The following is a 16,688-nucleotide window of genomic DNA, read 5'->3' on the forward strand; positions in this document are numbered from 1 at the left end:
TTGTTTTTAGCAAAAACAAAGTGTTTCAAGCACACTCTGATCTTGCCAGCAGCACATCAGTCCAACTTCAAAAGCCACTAAGGACAGCAGTAGTTATTTGTCAAGCAAATCCTGGCAAAGACCATCACTATGGTGTATCAGCATTATTTAAAGACAGGACAGAACAGGATCAGCTCTGGCCATACCACAGCACCACTAGCTTTTGTTAAAGAGGCTGAGAGCAAAAAAGATACAATATTTACAAATTAAAAACTAAATAGTGTTGTCTTGGTAGAAAAGGCATCAAGGCAGTTCTGAAAGAACTGCATGACCATGTAATCACACAAGAAAACAGCTTTAAGAAACCAAAAGTTTAACTTTTATTATGAACTAATTTCAAGTCTTCACAAGTCTTCTCTCATTTTCAACATCCTGTCATGAGACAACGCTTAACACTCACATTGTGTTATTTTATGGGATAAATGGATAGTTTATTTTACAGAGACTGGGATTTAAAAATCCCAATTTACTATTTCAACTGTAAATAAACTGGAGAAGAAATGTCTTCTAATATTACCATCTTAAACCTTTAGCAGTCTATGTTTGTTCTAGGCAACAAAAGCTTTGCATAGGAGGGTCTAAACTAGACTTGGCTACTCCTATGAAGTTAACTTGGCCTCAGAACATTCCCCTAGCAAAACAGCATTCTCTAATTAGAAAATACAGCTTTAGTTTATTCAGCTCGCTAAGTACTTCTAAATGTTATGTAGGTATTTGTCCAAATACAATAAAGGCAGTAATGAAAATCTTCAGAAAATAGAGCCATTTACAATGATCAATCTTGACAAAATGTGTCTCGACCTTTTCATACAGAAACTAGATGTGAAACTTGATACACTAGTTTTGACGTGCTCACTTAGGTTTATTCCATACAGTCTCTCCATTTGAGTCATCAGAATTACAGAAACAGTTTACAGTCAGTACCACAGTGAAGAAGCATGTCCAGAGCGCATTACTATTACTCTTATTACTATTGCCACCATTAAATTATTATTACTGCTGTCTAGTTTTGGTAATGATGTGATGTCTGAAGCCCTAATCATGGTAGCTGGTTGCTTTGCGATGTGTAAACCCAGCAATTAAGATGGTCTCAGACCAACACTGTTGATAGCTCCCTGAGAGGAGGAAAGAAAGCAGATGCACACAGACAAAAGCAGCTCCCAAACCACTTTTAAATTTTCCACTGATAAATTGAAAAAGGAAAGTTTTAGGATTATGAAGTGTTTCTTAGCAGAGAGTATCTTACAACTTTTCTTACCTGTGCAATAAGCCAGTCCACTAGTTTACTTGCAGGGATTACTGATTTGTATGTCTTTAGGTGGTAGTCACGGTCTCTAATTAAGAAAAAAGAATTCAGGGAAAATCAGGACAAAAAGACATACATTTCTTTTACACTCTAAACCTATATATACTATTTTGACCTACTACTAATGAGCCATCTTTTCTCTGTAGAAAGTTTTAAACTTCTCTAGCAGCTTGAATTAGGGAGATACTTCAGATCAACACAAAGTAGTGTTACTTAAAATTTCTCTAGATGTTGTTTCAAGCCATCTTCAGGGAGCTCATATTTCCACCAGAGGCAACCAGAAGATTCTTTTCACAGATGTCCTAAGCTGCTGCTGTAACTCAGGTTAGAATACTGCCACCAGCAGTCCCACTAAAAATCACACTTTTCTGGCTGGAAATCATCCAAAATCCATTGATGTCCAGCTTATATCTTTTGGCTCAGTACCAGTCCCATCTATAAGCTTCAATAATACTTTTCTAACATTTACCTATTAATATATTCATAGACAGGGACTCTACACATTCCCTCTGTGCCTCCTTTTTGTGAGGCTCCTGGAATTAGGCAGCTTTTAGTCTATTCTGCCAAGAGAGATTTTACACACTTGTTCAGCTTTCACTTCCTTTAGTAAAATAACACGTAATAGCCAGACATAAATATAATATGCAGTATCCTTTAATGGAATTAGATAATTTCAGTCATGTAAATAAGAAGGGTTGTGTTTAGTTCTTGTAACACAACTGGCACCAGCTCACACCTGGCCCTTGCAGAGAGCAGCACTGTTCCTTCAAGAAGAAAAAGGAACCCTATTGTAACTTGATGCTTTTTGCATTTTTCTTCCATTTCTCTTCTCAAAGACATGGAGATCATTGATGGTTTTTGCCTTTTGTGAAGTATTTCTAAAGAATTTTGATACAAATACAAGAGGCAGATGTGGCTCATGACATTGGGCTCTAACACCTTTCACCTCCAAGGTCACTGGATTTAATCCAGTTTGGAAGATCATAAAAGCAATTTCAAGGCTGTTTACTGGCCCATGTGAACTAAGTTTCATGGTCTTCATACAGTTCCTAGTTCCACATCACAAAAGCCATTACCACAATTAATTTGCATTAATTGGCTCCCTCTCATTGAGAGTCTCAGTAGAGAGGCCAAATGCTGAATGGGTATGAAGAATTAATTCCTCTCTCACCCTTAGGGTGGTCCTTGTATTTGAAGCTTGAGCTCAACTGGCATGACTGTAGAAGGAAGCACAGCCACTGAGGCTGCGTTACAGTCTGGATGGATCTATGAGGCAGACTTTATTCTTCAGTTCTGTCAAATCAGCCTCTTTCATTACCACCACACTATCTGAATCTGCCTTTTCCCTAAAAATAGAATATCCAAACACCATCTAAAACCTGTCCTACCCAAACCTGTTCCTTTTACTAATTATCTAGATACAAGTATGTTGTGACTGGCTTTTGTAAATACATGCAGCAGAAATGCAGAATGCAGGGTGTGAGAAATTAGAAAGAAAAGTGGGACTTCAAGAGCTTGGGAAAAAACCAACAAAACATGACAGCATTTCCAGTAATGTGTCCTCAGAAAAAAAGCTCTCCTCATAGTGCTTACACACAGTTTTCAACTTGTCTCCCAGTAATGCGCTAAACACAGCACAAATCTGTAGGAGTTTTCTGGGCAGATTTCCCCTCTCACACTCTCATCTTGAGAAAGTGTACTTTTGAAATGTCACCACAATAAAGGACAACATTAAAATATTCAGCACTAATGAGTAGGGAGTTCCAGATGAGAAGTAACTCTCAAAACTTTCCTAGTGATGCTGACAGTTTTGATAAGTTGCCATCAATCTTGGTCCAAGACCCAGTCTTTCCCTGCTTGCAGGTCATGTTGGTCAAAATCAACTTTAGTTCACTCTCTTTTCTCACCATTTCAATCTACCCTGAACAGGAGCAGAACATGAAAGACAGATCATTATCCAGAACCATGAACTTCAGGTGAATAGCCAAATATAGAGGTGGGAACCACTGAAATTTTGGCAGAACCTTGCTGCCTTACAGAAACTAGAGGAATAGAATATTCTTCACAGGGTCTAGCCAGCAATGCACTGACATATTGTCCATCACATACATAAGTGGGAATAAGTTCTTTCACCTCACAACTTCCCAGAAGTGCATCAGAGATACATTCAGAATTTTCAAAATGTTTTACTTCTTATACTTCAATCCCCAAAGTAGCATGATTTATTTCCAGTGGTGTACATCATGTCACAGTGACAGGGTGTCAAGATTTAACTTGAGGAAAAACATAAAGGCAAAGACTACTAGAAACTCCAAGGCTTCCAGGGAATAAAACTAAATAGAATTGTATCTCAAGGTTGTCAATAAAACAGTTTTGAATCCGTGATTCCTTCAGATCCCTGTGGCACATGTACCTGCTACTCCAAGCTGCTTTGCCAATTTTCTAGAAGGAAGGTTGCACCAGAAAAGGCAGCATGAGTGAAGGGATCAGCAGTCCTAAGATGCTAGATAAAGCAGTGATCCAAAGGCACAGCACAAAGGAATGGCAACGAACTCGGCAAAAGCTATCTTCCTTAGGCTAAGGTGAGGCTTGTCAAAGGCAAGAAGTCATGATAAGAAGACAAAACAAGGACAGCCTGAGAGATTAGGTTTTCTAACACAGCTATAAAAGGAAGAAGGAATAAGAAAGAGAAAAGGCAGGAAGAAGAGCCTGAACATACTGAGAATCAAGTCCATTCAGAAGGATCCTAAATCTTCAGAGAGTCTGGTACCTTTCAATGATTATACACAGTTTGTGTTCACAATGTCACTAGCACAGATCAATCCTGATATGAGAAGCTATCCTAATAGCTTCTCCAGCTGGAAAGCTATTACAAAAATAGCACATCAATAAAACTCCACAAGATGGGCCTAGGGGAGTTATTTTGTCGCTATTGATTCCCTAAAGCATTAGAGTAGGTCCACTTCATTTTGTGGGTACCTTGAGTTCAGGAGCATTTTTTGAACTTCACATCCCATCATTTCTACTCTGCATATGAATTGCCATCTTCGGGGTGAAATGTGCACTTGCAAATACACATGTGCATCTATACAATCATTTTGTCTGTTACTGGCACCATCATGCTTCCCTGCTCTCTCCACACCTTTTGGGATAAGTGAAATCTGTGCCATTGTAGAACAGTTATTCTGGGAAAAAATCCAGAGTTCTAATGATGCAAATTTATGACTTATAAACTGTAACTATCATTGCAGCTCCTTTTAGCATGACAGTGGCCTCTCCAGTGAAAATTCAGTTGTACAACTCGTAGACAAGAGGTCAGTTTTGCTAAATTTGAGAATCCAGCCATCTCCACTAGACATATTTTCTTTCTCATCAGTTTTTTATTTGTAAAAAATTAAGTTCTTCTAAGTGAAAATGCCTAATCTTCCATGCAGTTGTAGAACAACTACAGAGTTCAGGGTGGTTTCCAGTATAGGCCAGAAATGTTCATCTGATGTCACAGTAAGGTGAACAACATCTGAAAATCATCTCCTGGGCTCTGGAAAGAGTTACCTAGCATTTGCAGACTACCTCAATTATTCAGCAGTTATTTATACAGAGCCAAGTTCTTAAGATTCCACACAAAACTTTCAGGGTTTCTTTCAAATTACAGCTTCAGCTTTTATTCTGCTTCAGACTGGCTTTTGCTTGTTTAGGGTGCTCTGAATGACAGAATCCTAGCACCATACTGGAATCTGTTTACATCACTTCAGCATCTGCTGGCATTTTCTATAACCCAAATAATACAGTAACTACAATCCCCACCACATGGGGCACCACATCTGCCATGAATCAGAGCCACTGTAACCATACCCAGCTGCTCACTCTCCCTGAATCCCCAGTTCCAACATCCTCTAGCAGCAGCACTGCAACTATAGATCTAAGCTGTGGAGATGCAAGGGCAGTAGAAGAGCCAAGAAAATTCAGAAAATTATTGCTTATAGTAAGAAACAATAAAGATTTCAATAGTAAGGTCATATTTTTAACAAAGCCAGATAATAAATACAAAGGGATCACAAAGGGGAGCTTACTTGACCACTGGAGTATACAGGCAGTGCAGTCGGCAGTACAGCCTCACTCCCTGAAGAATGGAAGACGCAGAGTGTTAGCAGCTTTTTCCTTTTCAAAGAAACATTGACTAGCTAATGCTAACAAAACCTGGACACTGATGTCTCTACTCAGCTGGAATTTTTTATTTATTAGTATTGATATTCAAAACAGCTCCTTTAGTCTCTCTGTCAAACATTCTTCCTTCATTCCTGGCTTTCAACAGCCAGAAATCTGTTTTTACCTCTAATCACCTCCATTCCAACATTTTCTCCATTAATCCTTCCTTATAATTAACCCATTAACCAATGTCCATAAGAAAAAAAACAAATTTATTAAAAGGTATGCAGACAAATATGGCATCAACAGAACTCATTTGACAAACAGTTATTAAGAACAGTTAAATATTAATCTTTTCTATCCCCCTGAACCATAATGCCCAGATCTGCAGCAGATGTGTTACCACCTATTGTTTTAAAACATTTTGTTACTCAACTGGGATTGCAATCAGCAGTCTTGGGTGCAGTCACAATTGTATTGGTGTTCATTGCTAAACTCTGCTTCCTCTCCCTAATGTGAATGTCTCCTCTGGCATTAGGATGGACAGCTCAGAACAACACAGATCGACAGCAATGGCAATCTTCCACACAGCAGGTCAATGACATTCAGAGGGAGAGCAAATCACAAGGTTCCAACTAAGAATGATAAAGCAAACCTTGGACACGATGTCTTCCAATTCACTTCTTGGCTTGTATGTTCCATCATCATAGCGAAATCTGTACATCACCTGTTCATTCTTAAACTGGTGCTTATCTGAAACTAAAATATCAGCATGACAATTTAAATTGTCTTTTGTCCCCGCCATGTTCTTTATAGGCCAGTTGGTAAAAACTGGATTTTTAAATTTTTACATCAGATTCAGTTTACGTAAGTCTTTGGAAACAGTCCTAGTGAAGGGAACTGGGAACATCTGACCTTTCTCAATGAGTTTTGAACTAGATGTTGCAAATTCCCACAATAGCTTTCACAGCACTTACAGCCATTTTTGCAGTTGCACAAAACCCTGCGACTCCAAAAGCAGAAGCATGCTGGTGGCAGGAAATTAATCCCAAAAAGCCCTAAACATTCTGAGGATTTGATGGGTATGGCAGCAAAAAGCATTTCAACATCATGTGAACAGTTTCAGTAAGTTTTCTACCCTTATTTCCAGGGCATTACTGAAATCTGGAAATCTGGTTTCTTTTTATGATATGGCACACTCACCATGATGAATGATTCCATTTTCCAAGAGTGCCTGTCCCAGGTTGACCCCTTCCTCTGGTTTGCTTATCTCTCCAATTTCAGTGAGCCAGGATACAAACTCGCTGCAAAGGGGAGCAGAACACACAAACTTAGCTCCAAGTGGCAGCAGGCACTTGCCTCTGTGAGTCATCAGCCAATCACAGGAGACTCTCCTTGGAGCAAGTGTGAAAACTGTTGTAAGGAATGGTACCTCTACCCAGTGGCTTCATTTCCTACATTCCTGGAGGAAATGCTCTGTAGAAGAATTAGCCTCTTCCCATCATTGCCCTAAGCTCACTGACAGTGTGCACACAAAAGGAAAGATGACACAGCTGTATCTATAAGGATAATGCAAATCCTCATCTTATGGACCCAAGATGTCCACAGAGACTCTTCTGCTTCCTCACGTGTCATCCTTCAGAATTAGTTTGTCATTATTTTGTAATATCTAGCTGAATCAAAGAGGTTTTTTCCAGCCAATGAAGCCCTATACTTCTAACAAACATATCAGGTCATATGATGCACAAAATTTCATTGGTGCCTGTTACACTGACAAACAAGAAACTTCTACATACAATCCTGAGGCTTGGACAGTTCACTGGGTTTAAGTATCACCTGGAAAGCATTTTCTTGTATACCAAAGAGAGTCCAGGTTAGGCCACCCACAGCCTGGAGCTTGTGGGAGTTTAAGGTAGTTTTCTTACTCCTTCTGATGATCTGAAGCAGCTATTATGACTTACTGTAAAACAGAGTGAGCTGCCACACTATTCAGCCTGGGTATGGTGTGAAACAAAAATCAATTATTATTTTTTAATAAATCATGACTGTAATGGGGCTTATGGTCCTTGTAATTAAGCTGCATCAAAGCACATCTGATCTGTGCCACAATGACATTCCCAGAAATTCTAGAGTCTATTAACTGATGTGAAAGACCTTTTCAATTCAAATACCACTTACTTGCCAAGAAAGCACTTGGGAACAGTACTTAATTTTCTTCTCCTATCTTTGATAAGGTTCACTTTCTTGCTCATCATCATTTGGTACAGCTTCTCTCCTTTCTCTGCAATCATGACATATGCATCCCTCTCCATTCCCAGTTTCAAACCTGGAATAGAAAGCAGAAACTCCTTCAGATCTTTAAGATCAAACAAAATGTTTCCTTGAAGTCAAAAGCTGAGGCCAAACAGCAAAAAATTGCAGAAACACAAAAATTTTACTGACTTATTTTCCATTTAAAGGGGAAATTACGTATTTTTTTTATCTGTGTACAAAACAGTCATTGTTAAGTTTAGTACCACTAAGATGCAGCTTTTCTTCCACATTTTAAAAAGCAGCTTTAAACTTAGGGTTGTATCATACCACACAAAACAGAATGGATTACAGAACCTGAAGAAAGTCCAAAGCAAGATGAGCATGGGTCAGGGCAATCCCAAGCACAAATACAGGCTGGGAGAATGGACTGAAAGCAGCCCTGGAGAGAAACACTTATAGGTGCAGGTGGATGAAAAGTTGGACATGACCCAGCCACATGCACTGCCACACAGAAATCCCCCCCATGGGCTGGCTGATTCACCAGTGTGAGCAGCAGGGGAGGGGGGTTCTCTTTAGATTTGCAAATTGCTTTAGGAGGACAGCATTCGCAAAAACTGTTTTGGTGCTGTAGATGCTTTATGTGTTCTAGCCTGAACATGTCATTTTCGGGATATGTTACTCTAGAACTTGCAAATCTGGGCAACTCTGGAGTCCAAAAGAGACAAATTTTAGACACCTCCAAGACTAGCTTGAGAACAGGCAGCCTAAAGTGGCCATGCCTAATTTTAGTGGAGATCAACATTAGGCAGAATTTAAGTGATCACTGTAAAGCTAGAGAAAAGGAGAGCTGTACATTTTTTAGGAAGAGAAGTTCATCCTAACTGCTTTATGGTAAGATACTGCAATGAATCAAGAACCTTCTGTGACCTCAGAGCTGTTTCCTAGCTTTTGGAAAACATTAAGGACAGATTTTCATTTTCTCCATGGAAGAAAATGTGTATCCTTTTTTCTTTCTCTCAAATACATTTATGTGCATATACATTTGTCCTACAAGATCATTCAGTGCAGTACAAAATACATCATCCACTTACTCTCTCTCTGCTCCCTTTCCTTGATTATAGCATCCAGCCACTTCTGTTTATCCTCAGCAGTCTTGGCCATACAGACAAACCACTTGTTTTTGGCTGTGTTGTGAATCTTCCAGCCATTTGTCACCGTGTAGCCATTGCTGTGGTAATCTGCTGCAAAAAGTCCAAGCACAAAGCACACAGTGAGCAGGAAGCCTGCTCCTTAAACCAAACCAGTGTGGGACACTTTCAGTAAAATAATCTTCTTAGAAGACCTTGATTCCTGAGGTGTCCCTTACTGACTGCCCATGGAACCAGCTGTACTTACCACTCTGCAAGTACAAGTATCAACAGGCTGTTCAAACTGACTGAATGCTTCAGTCCCAAGTGTGACACTTGCTGATTTCACCTCAGAAGAACTGAAGTCTTTTAAATACAAGGCCATCAGTGGAAGAGTCTATGATGTTTGTTCATGGTATTTGTTCTGAATTTTCTGGGGATACACTATCTTCCTGCACTGTAAGGATTTCTGTCCCATGACATGGAAACTCTTTATGTATCAACTGTTTAAAGGACATAACACTAATTCCTGGCTTATTACAATAGGGGCAGTGGTGGTGTGGCCTTTATGGATGGAATCAGAATCCCACCCAGTCTTCCTGGCTGTGTCAGGATACAAGAATCCTAACAGAACTGTCATTCCCATATTTTGCTCATGGTCACATTCCATGCTACTAATTTGAATACTAAGACTAATATTTAGTAGCATTCTAAATGAGAAGAAGAGCCATAAATTATGGTATTTTAGCTGTAATGGCTCACATTGTGAAAAAAAAAAAGGACTAAAAGAAGACAGAAGTAACTTTTATTAAATTAACTTGGATTGGGACCAAAAACAGATAAACTTTGGGAAAACATACTCTTAATAAGGTCATTTCAGAAGGAAGGACTAGTGCCCGAAAGCATTTCCAGTCTTTCAACCACATAAGTTGGTCCAATAACGACGGTGCTACAAGTTCCATAAATTGCTTCAGATTTTGCTAAAAGAGGTAGACAAGTACTTTTGCACTACCTTCCAACACAAGAGCTGAACTTCCTGTGTTCTTAGAAGACAATATTTAGTAACTTACCTGTTCCATCTTCCACATTCTCTACTTCCATGACTTCTGTATTTATTCGGCCTCTGAAGATATAAAGGGACCCGTTGATTGACTTTGTCCTTTTAGATGCTTTTTTCCCAGTAACTCTGCAATTAGGATGAAAACTGTTATAACACATAAGCAAATGGTCTAACATATATATGAATAAATCAATCTGAGATATGACTATTACAGCAGGATTTCAATATAATGACTGGTGGTATCTCACCATACCTCTGATGTTAAATAATTGGAATACTCATTCAGATTTCCAAAATAGGTGTGTACCAGTGTTAGTATAGCAATAACAAGCTTGTTTTTCCAGATTATGTGAAGATGGGGGTGGCTTCAAGATGTACCTTCTTGATGACTGACTGAAATACATGTCCATGAACAGCACATGGCCTCGGGATGACAACTGCAGCATCACTGACTACATTACATTTGACTCCTCTGTTTGCCTAAAGCTGTGATCATTTTGTGGAATGCACCAAACTTCAAATATGAAACAAACAATGTAAAGAGGCCACTGGCACGCGTGTTACATGTTTTTGTAGGGAAAATTCTGCTGGGGCAATTTTGCACCCAAATTTACATCATCCATAAGCTTTACAGTGTCTCTGTTGAATTCAGGAAAGCACTTTTCATTACCAGTTATTGTGACAGTGTTCACAGGGGTTCTTGGATGAGGCAAGAGATAAGAATGTTGACTCTATGTTCAGAAGGCTTGATTTATTATTTTATGATATATATATATATATATTACATTATTACAATACTAAAAAGAATAGAAGCAAAGGTTTCCTCTCAGAAGCTAGCTAAGAATAGAATAGAAAAGAATGATAACAAAAGGCAGTTCTCTTGGACTCTGTTTGAGATAGCTCGGTTCTTGATTGGTCATTAATTATAAACATCCAAAATGGGCCAATCACAGATGGACCTGTTGCATTCCACAGCAGCAGATAATCATTGTTTACATTTTGTTGCTGAAACTTCTCAGCTTCAGCAGGAAAAATCTTAAGAAAGGATTTTCACAAAAAGATGTCTGCGACAAGTTATGTTCTCTTTTTTATGGCTAAAATGGGTTTAAAACTATCCAAGTAACACCTGTTGTGTTTTACTATCCAAGAATAACCCTGCTACGCAAGCCAAAACACAACTGGTAATAAATGGTCATTAAGAGATGGCAGATGTCCAAATTCCAGTCAGTGAAGGCTCTGCTGCGGCAATTTGCCAGTACTTCGTAGGATTCAAAAAGTATTGCAGTAAAAATCAGCTGAGGAAAAAATTTCTTGCTAGAGTGAAATACCTATGGTATTTCTATGGTAAAATTGAGGTGAGATTAGAATCACCCATTTTTTCGGAACATTTTTTTCTTTTACAACTACCTTTAGAAACAGACATTTGGTGATGACTACGTATTTACATCCAATCAGACTGACAGGGACTGTGATCTTGAAGCTCTTGGATCCTTTCCTAAAGACGACTCCTCAAGTCAAAAGAAAACCTGCCCTGGAAGCCCTAGGGAAAGCCTTGAACTGTTCAGCCTATTTCCCTACATGAAACACACTGTTCCTGACATCAGGATTCAATTTATACAGCAGTCTACAATCCTGCTAAAACTAAAAAACAATACTCAGCTCTGAAAATCTATGTCATCAGTTTGACAGACTTTCCTACACTTCTGCAAAAGGAGCTATTGCAGAACTAAAATCACAGATCTAGTTCTGATTTTAAACACATCTTACACTGGGTTTGACAATCCTGCTCCTAATTTATGTTATTGTGAAAAAATATGATGTCCAGATTGGCATGCTGCATTACTGACTACTTATCAAAGACTAAGCCCTGAATTCTGACTGCATTCTTAAATCAAGAAATACTCCACTGATTTCTACAAGTTAGAACAACACAATGAGATGAAAACTAAGTCACTTAATCTCAAATTAGGAACAGACAGAGACAGTTTCTTAATGGGGTTTCGGTATTTTTTAAGGTGTGTCCCACCAACATGTTAGTTATTTGAGAGCAGCTGGCCAAATGGACACACCAACACAAAGGAAAAGACACTGATTTCCATTGTAGACTAATTATAAATTGCAGCAAGACAGCAGAAATATCCAAAATTAAGGTAGCTCAGCGATCAAAATATATCTTGTACATTAGGCAACTTTCAGCAGACTTAATGAAATATTATGCTTTTTAGTGGAAATCAGATTCTCAACATTCCATCAGTTTGAGTTACATTGTCAGACAAAGGTAAACAATACCAATCCCTCGAGAAATCCAAATGTTATAGCAGGTTCCTCCAAAATTAAGCCAAACTACAGAGGAGCTTGGTAATGTCTCCTGTATAAAAAGAAACTTCTTCTTAAAGGGCACTAGAAACATTTTGTTTTCAAAATCTTAGTGTTCCAGGAAAACTGTCTGGACAGTGCTGGAGTTAGGCTAACCTCAACTACAAACTGGCTAGAAAAACAGCTTCTAAGAGCTCTGAAGGAGTAGAAGATTAGTATCAAATTAACTGGGCTTTTTAAAGGAATAGTTTCTGTTAAAAAACACATACATTTCTGAACTCTGTTTCATACAGAATTTTGGACTCTGGTAAACCTGGTAAAGGGTCCAAGTGAAGTGTTTCCTCTCCTATGCGTCATTTCAGAGTCAGAATGCTTCAGGTAGATAACATTTTAATTATTTTAAGTCTTTTAGATTTAATGGTGCATTTTTTAAAGTTTAAACATCTATATCTCATCTAATTTTGAATGTAGGCATCACCTAATAATCTGTATTTAGGTCGTATAAATTCAGTATTATAAATTATAAAAACACAAAAAAAATCTGAACATTACTGAAATTAGCTTTCACAGCTTAATGGTTCCAAAATTTCCCTGGGGTGGGGGCGGGGAAGCAAGAAAGAAGAAGAAAAAAAAAGATAAAAAGACACAAATTTTGAGAAATTAGAATTTTCTTTGGAGAGAATACTGGTTTTACAAAATATCTGATTGTGTTGGCTGTTCTATTTGGCCATCACCAGTAAGAAAGTATAACTTGAAGCAGGAGGATTGTATTACAGGAAAGGGAGGTAGAAAAGAAGGGAGTGCAGAAAATGCACTGTAAATTCAGAACAGACCAAGACATGAGAATGAGACCGGGGCTGTGAAGGTGAAAAGCTCAGGAACAGAAATACCACATAATTGCTGCTGAAGCAAGTTGCCTTCTACTCTGCCAATGCTATTTTAATTACAAGCAGCAGGTTTGAACAATACTTAATGTTTATCAGGTGGGATGATCCAAAAAAAAATTACCAGGATAGGAAAGGAGGACAACAAACAGAGCACCTGGGCTGTAAATACTGACAGCAACAGCCAAATCTTTATCTCTTTCCCACTCCCCTGGGCCCTGCATCTATTTTATGTTTGCTTAAGTCTTCCACTTTCCCCTATCTTGGTTTTTTAGCATTTTCCACATCACCCTCTTATGCTTAGGATAGCTTCACAATATAAGCTGGCACCTTCACATTATTCCTGGAGATGCAGCTGCCCTCAGAAGCTTTCTGTCTGTAAGAACTCACCCTGAGCTTTAGCTGCACTGTTTTAATTCCTCTTTGGTCTGTACACTTCTCAGAGGGGCGCTCTGATACTGCCTGGAATATTTATCCTACCACATAGTGATTTCTCTCTCCTATTGCCTAAATGATAGAACTAGCCATGAACAGAGGAAATTTCCACCTGTGACAGTCCTACAGAAGCAACAGAGAATACAGTGAATGATCAGTAAATGATCACAGCTTCCACCTACATTCCACCTACAAGTCTTCTGAAGGGTAGAACTGAAAATACAGAGAGACTCACCTTGATTTCCTCTTGCAATAGACCAGGAGATTATCAAATAGAAAGAACATTCTCTCCTGGATGTTTCCTGCTGAGATTTTTAACAAAGTCCCTTGCAGCAAGAGCTGTGTGCAAATATCTGTCAGATTTGACCCCTGAAACATAAAAAAGAAATTAACTTTCCTTTATGAGTGCACAATGAACATCTTTTACTAACACGCCCTTATTTTATCTGCCATTAAACTGAAATAACTGATGCACTCATAAGGATTTCATCCAGATCTATTTGCCTTTCAAGTGAGATCTACCCATTAGAAATGTCAGCTCCAATCTAGCTCTAACACCTTCCTTTCTTTCATAATCTTCTTGTTCTGCTACAATTTAGCACCAGCCTGCACACACAAATACACTTTAAATTCCAAATTCCTCTGTGTGATGCTGCCCACACCTTCAAGAGTGTTTACACATCACAAAAGAAACAGAAATCCCTGTGCGTAACATGAGCCATTAAACCACGCAGTTAACAGCCTCCAGGAGCTTGCTGGTCCTGCATCCTACCTCCCACCCTTCGATGTGGGACTGCAACTGTTCAAGGGCTTCCAGTTTCTCCATCTGTCTCTTGGTCTCGTTGATATTTGTACAGACTGTCTTCATTGCCTGCAGTGCATTCTGGACAGCTGGGTGATCAGGATGCTTGGAGGGAGTCCTCTTAGCTAATTCCTTATAAAAAAAAGAGAAAACATGGAAACTGAGAAGTGGTTCATGGAAAGGTTTGAGCATTAGCAAGCAATCCTACAAGAAAATGCCAGAACCATTGCAAAACTAAAGAGAATTTGGAGGCATTTTACTGCAGATGCTGTTCTCTATTCTTCATGTGCACAGGGTTAATATGAATGCTGTTAAATTAATGAGTTAATGAATTAAAACAATTCCTCATGTTAAATATTAAGAGAGCTACATTAAGAGAGCTCAAGTATGTTTTGCTGTGTCAGATATGTTTACTTTGTATGTTTAGAAGGCTGGGGCACGAGTCCTGACATCGAGACAAACAACACCTGGGCTCTGAACGAGTCCATAAGAGTCTCTGCTTCACTTGTGTCAAAGCATAACAGCCCAGTTAAGCCCTGTCCACTGAAAAACAGCAGAGGCAAAACTCAGAACCTGACAGTATTTGGCAAAAGGGGCAACCACTGTCAACTCACAATTAATCATTTTTTATAGACCATTAGTATTTCATAGTCAGCCACAATTGAATAAGAATACATTAAAGAAATCTAAAATATGGCTGGTAATTTAACCTTCATACATAATATGGTGTTTAAGACTGAAATACTTAACTTTCTCACTATCCTTTGCCCCAGTGTATTATTTGGTTGTTTAAAAGTCCTGTGCTGCTGAATTGCATCATTCTGCACGAGACACAAGAATGAATTTGGATACAGCCAGAGAGCCTGCCCAGTACTGTGATCTGGAGCTAGACTGCTTCCACCCATCTGTGATTTACAGAGTAAAAGATGCACAGGAAAAGGAGGCTTGCTGCTACAAATGTCAGTTGATATCAAAATGAAATTCCCTGTGGAAGTCTTTACTCTACTTTTGCTGAAAGTGAGGCAAGAAAAGTAAATGTGCAAAAAGCAAAGGCAGGAGACAGGTGTTGCACTTTGGTGACACTAGCCTCTGTGACTGCAAAACAGATTACTCTCACTAAAAATCAGTGAAGTTCTGCAGCTGCAGTGTCACCCATACTGCACTGGGAACAGGTATGTACATACTAGCACTGTCTAAACATCCCATTCAGAAATATCCCCAAAACACAGAGAAAGACCTTCATTCACAGCACACCCTGCTGCAACAAACAGCCTCTTCCCCATGCCAGTCACACCCTGGGAGCAGGAGAGAAGGCTGGCACCAGCAGGGAGGGTGCTGGCTGGGACTGGCACTGCCCGTCCACAGCCCTGTCTGAAGCTGTCCAAGGCAAAGCCGTGCTATCCTGACACTGCCCTTTTTCCCAAAAGAGCAGAGTTCAGCACTTCTGAAACACAGGGAGAGAGATCGGGGTACTTATTTCTTTTAGTGACACATTTATGATGTGTAAACTCTAAGAGCATTTGACAACATTTTCAAAGAGAGCTGAAAGACAGCCCAGTATGGCAATACCTGGGTAACCTTTATCCTCCACAAAGCCCACAGACATCGCTGTCTGGAATTGCTATCTCCTGTACTGCAACTTGTGTGCTAATAGGGTCAGGAAATAAGGCTGCTGCCAGTTAGAGAGAACTACTTGTCAGGAGTTTCTTAAAGTAATTAATAAAAGACACTTCTTTTCTTTTTTTTAAGAAGTCTCTGACATCCTTCCCCATGTCCTCCCTCACTGCACAATATTGACTGTGTACTTCAAACTGACAGCAAATACACTTCACAGCTGAAAGTTACACATTCCTTTATTTGAGAAATTCCTTCCTCCTACCTTTCCTCCCCTGAGGACACTCGGGCATGGCCTAACATGGACTTTGTCCATGGGCTGCTGACAGTGTGCACTGGCTGGTGCAGATCCCTGCTGCCAGGCTGCCCTGCTCTGGCACACACCGACCATGGCCTCAGAGCTCAGAGCTGCGGCCCTCGCTGGCCTGCTGAGCAACAGAGCTTCACAGAGATAACAAGAGACAACACACTCCTTTATCAGTTCAACAAGTTAAGTTAATCAACAGTTCCGCTCCAAATGTGCTAAAAAAAGAAAAAAAAAGGCAACAAAACCCAAACCACCTTTCTGTAAACACAGACGTGCCTGGCAGTTTTATACTTGTATTTTACAGCTCGTAACATTTGCCTTTACTAAGCATAAAATAAATGATACATCAGACTTCCTCTGTGTGCCTGCAAATCACAATATTTTTTTTTATTCTGTGTA

General features: G+C 39.3%; 1 protein-coding gene across 2 annotated transcripts in view; it reads right to left on the reverse strand.

The window, feature by feature from the left end:
- The window catches only part of PREX1 (phosphatidylinositol-3,4,5-trisphosphate dependent Rac exchange factor 1), a 113,562-nt gene that overhangs the window by 32,870 nt on the left and 64,004 nt on the right, over positions 1 to 16,688 (reverse strand). For both annotated transcript variants that reach the window (XM_059480682.1, XM_059480681.1), the window contains exons 6-14: positions 14,339 to 14,500; positions 13,802 to 13,935; positions 9,942 to 10,057; positions 8,836 to 8,985; positions 7,670 to 7,817; positions 6,695 to 6,795; positions 6,147 to 6,250; positions 5,416 to 5,465; positions 1,298 to 1,373 (exon numbers count right to left, since the gene is read on the reverse strand). In XM_059480682.1, coding sequence (XP_059336665.1) covers positions 1,298 to 1,373; positions 5,416 to 5,465; positions 6,147 to 6,250; positions 6,695 to 6,795; positions 7,670 to 7,817; positions 8,836 to 8,985; positions 9,942 to 10,057; positions 13,802 to 13,935; positions 14,339 to 14,500 — 1,041 coding nt within the window. The remainder of the gene's footprint in view (positions 1 to 1,297; positions 1,374 to 5,415; positions 5,466 to 6,146; positions 6,251 to 6,694; positions 6,796 to 7,669; positions 7,818 to 8,835; positions 8,986 to 9,941; positions 10,058 to 13,801; positions 13,936 to 14,338; positions 14,501 to 16,688) is intronic.

This window comes from Ammospiza nelsoni, chromosome 12 (genome assembly GCF_027579445.1).
Source record: "Ammospiza nelsoni isolate bAmmNel1 chromosome 12, bAmmNel1.pri, whole genome shotgun sequence".
NCBI lineage: Eukaryota > Metazoa > Chordata > Aves > Passeriformes > Passerellidae > Ammospiza > Ammospiza nelsoni.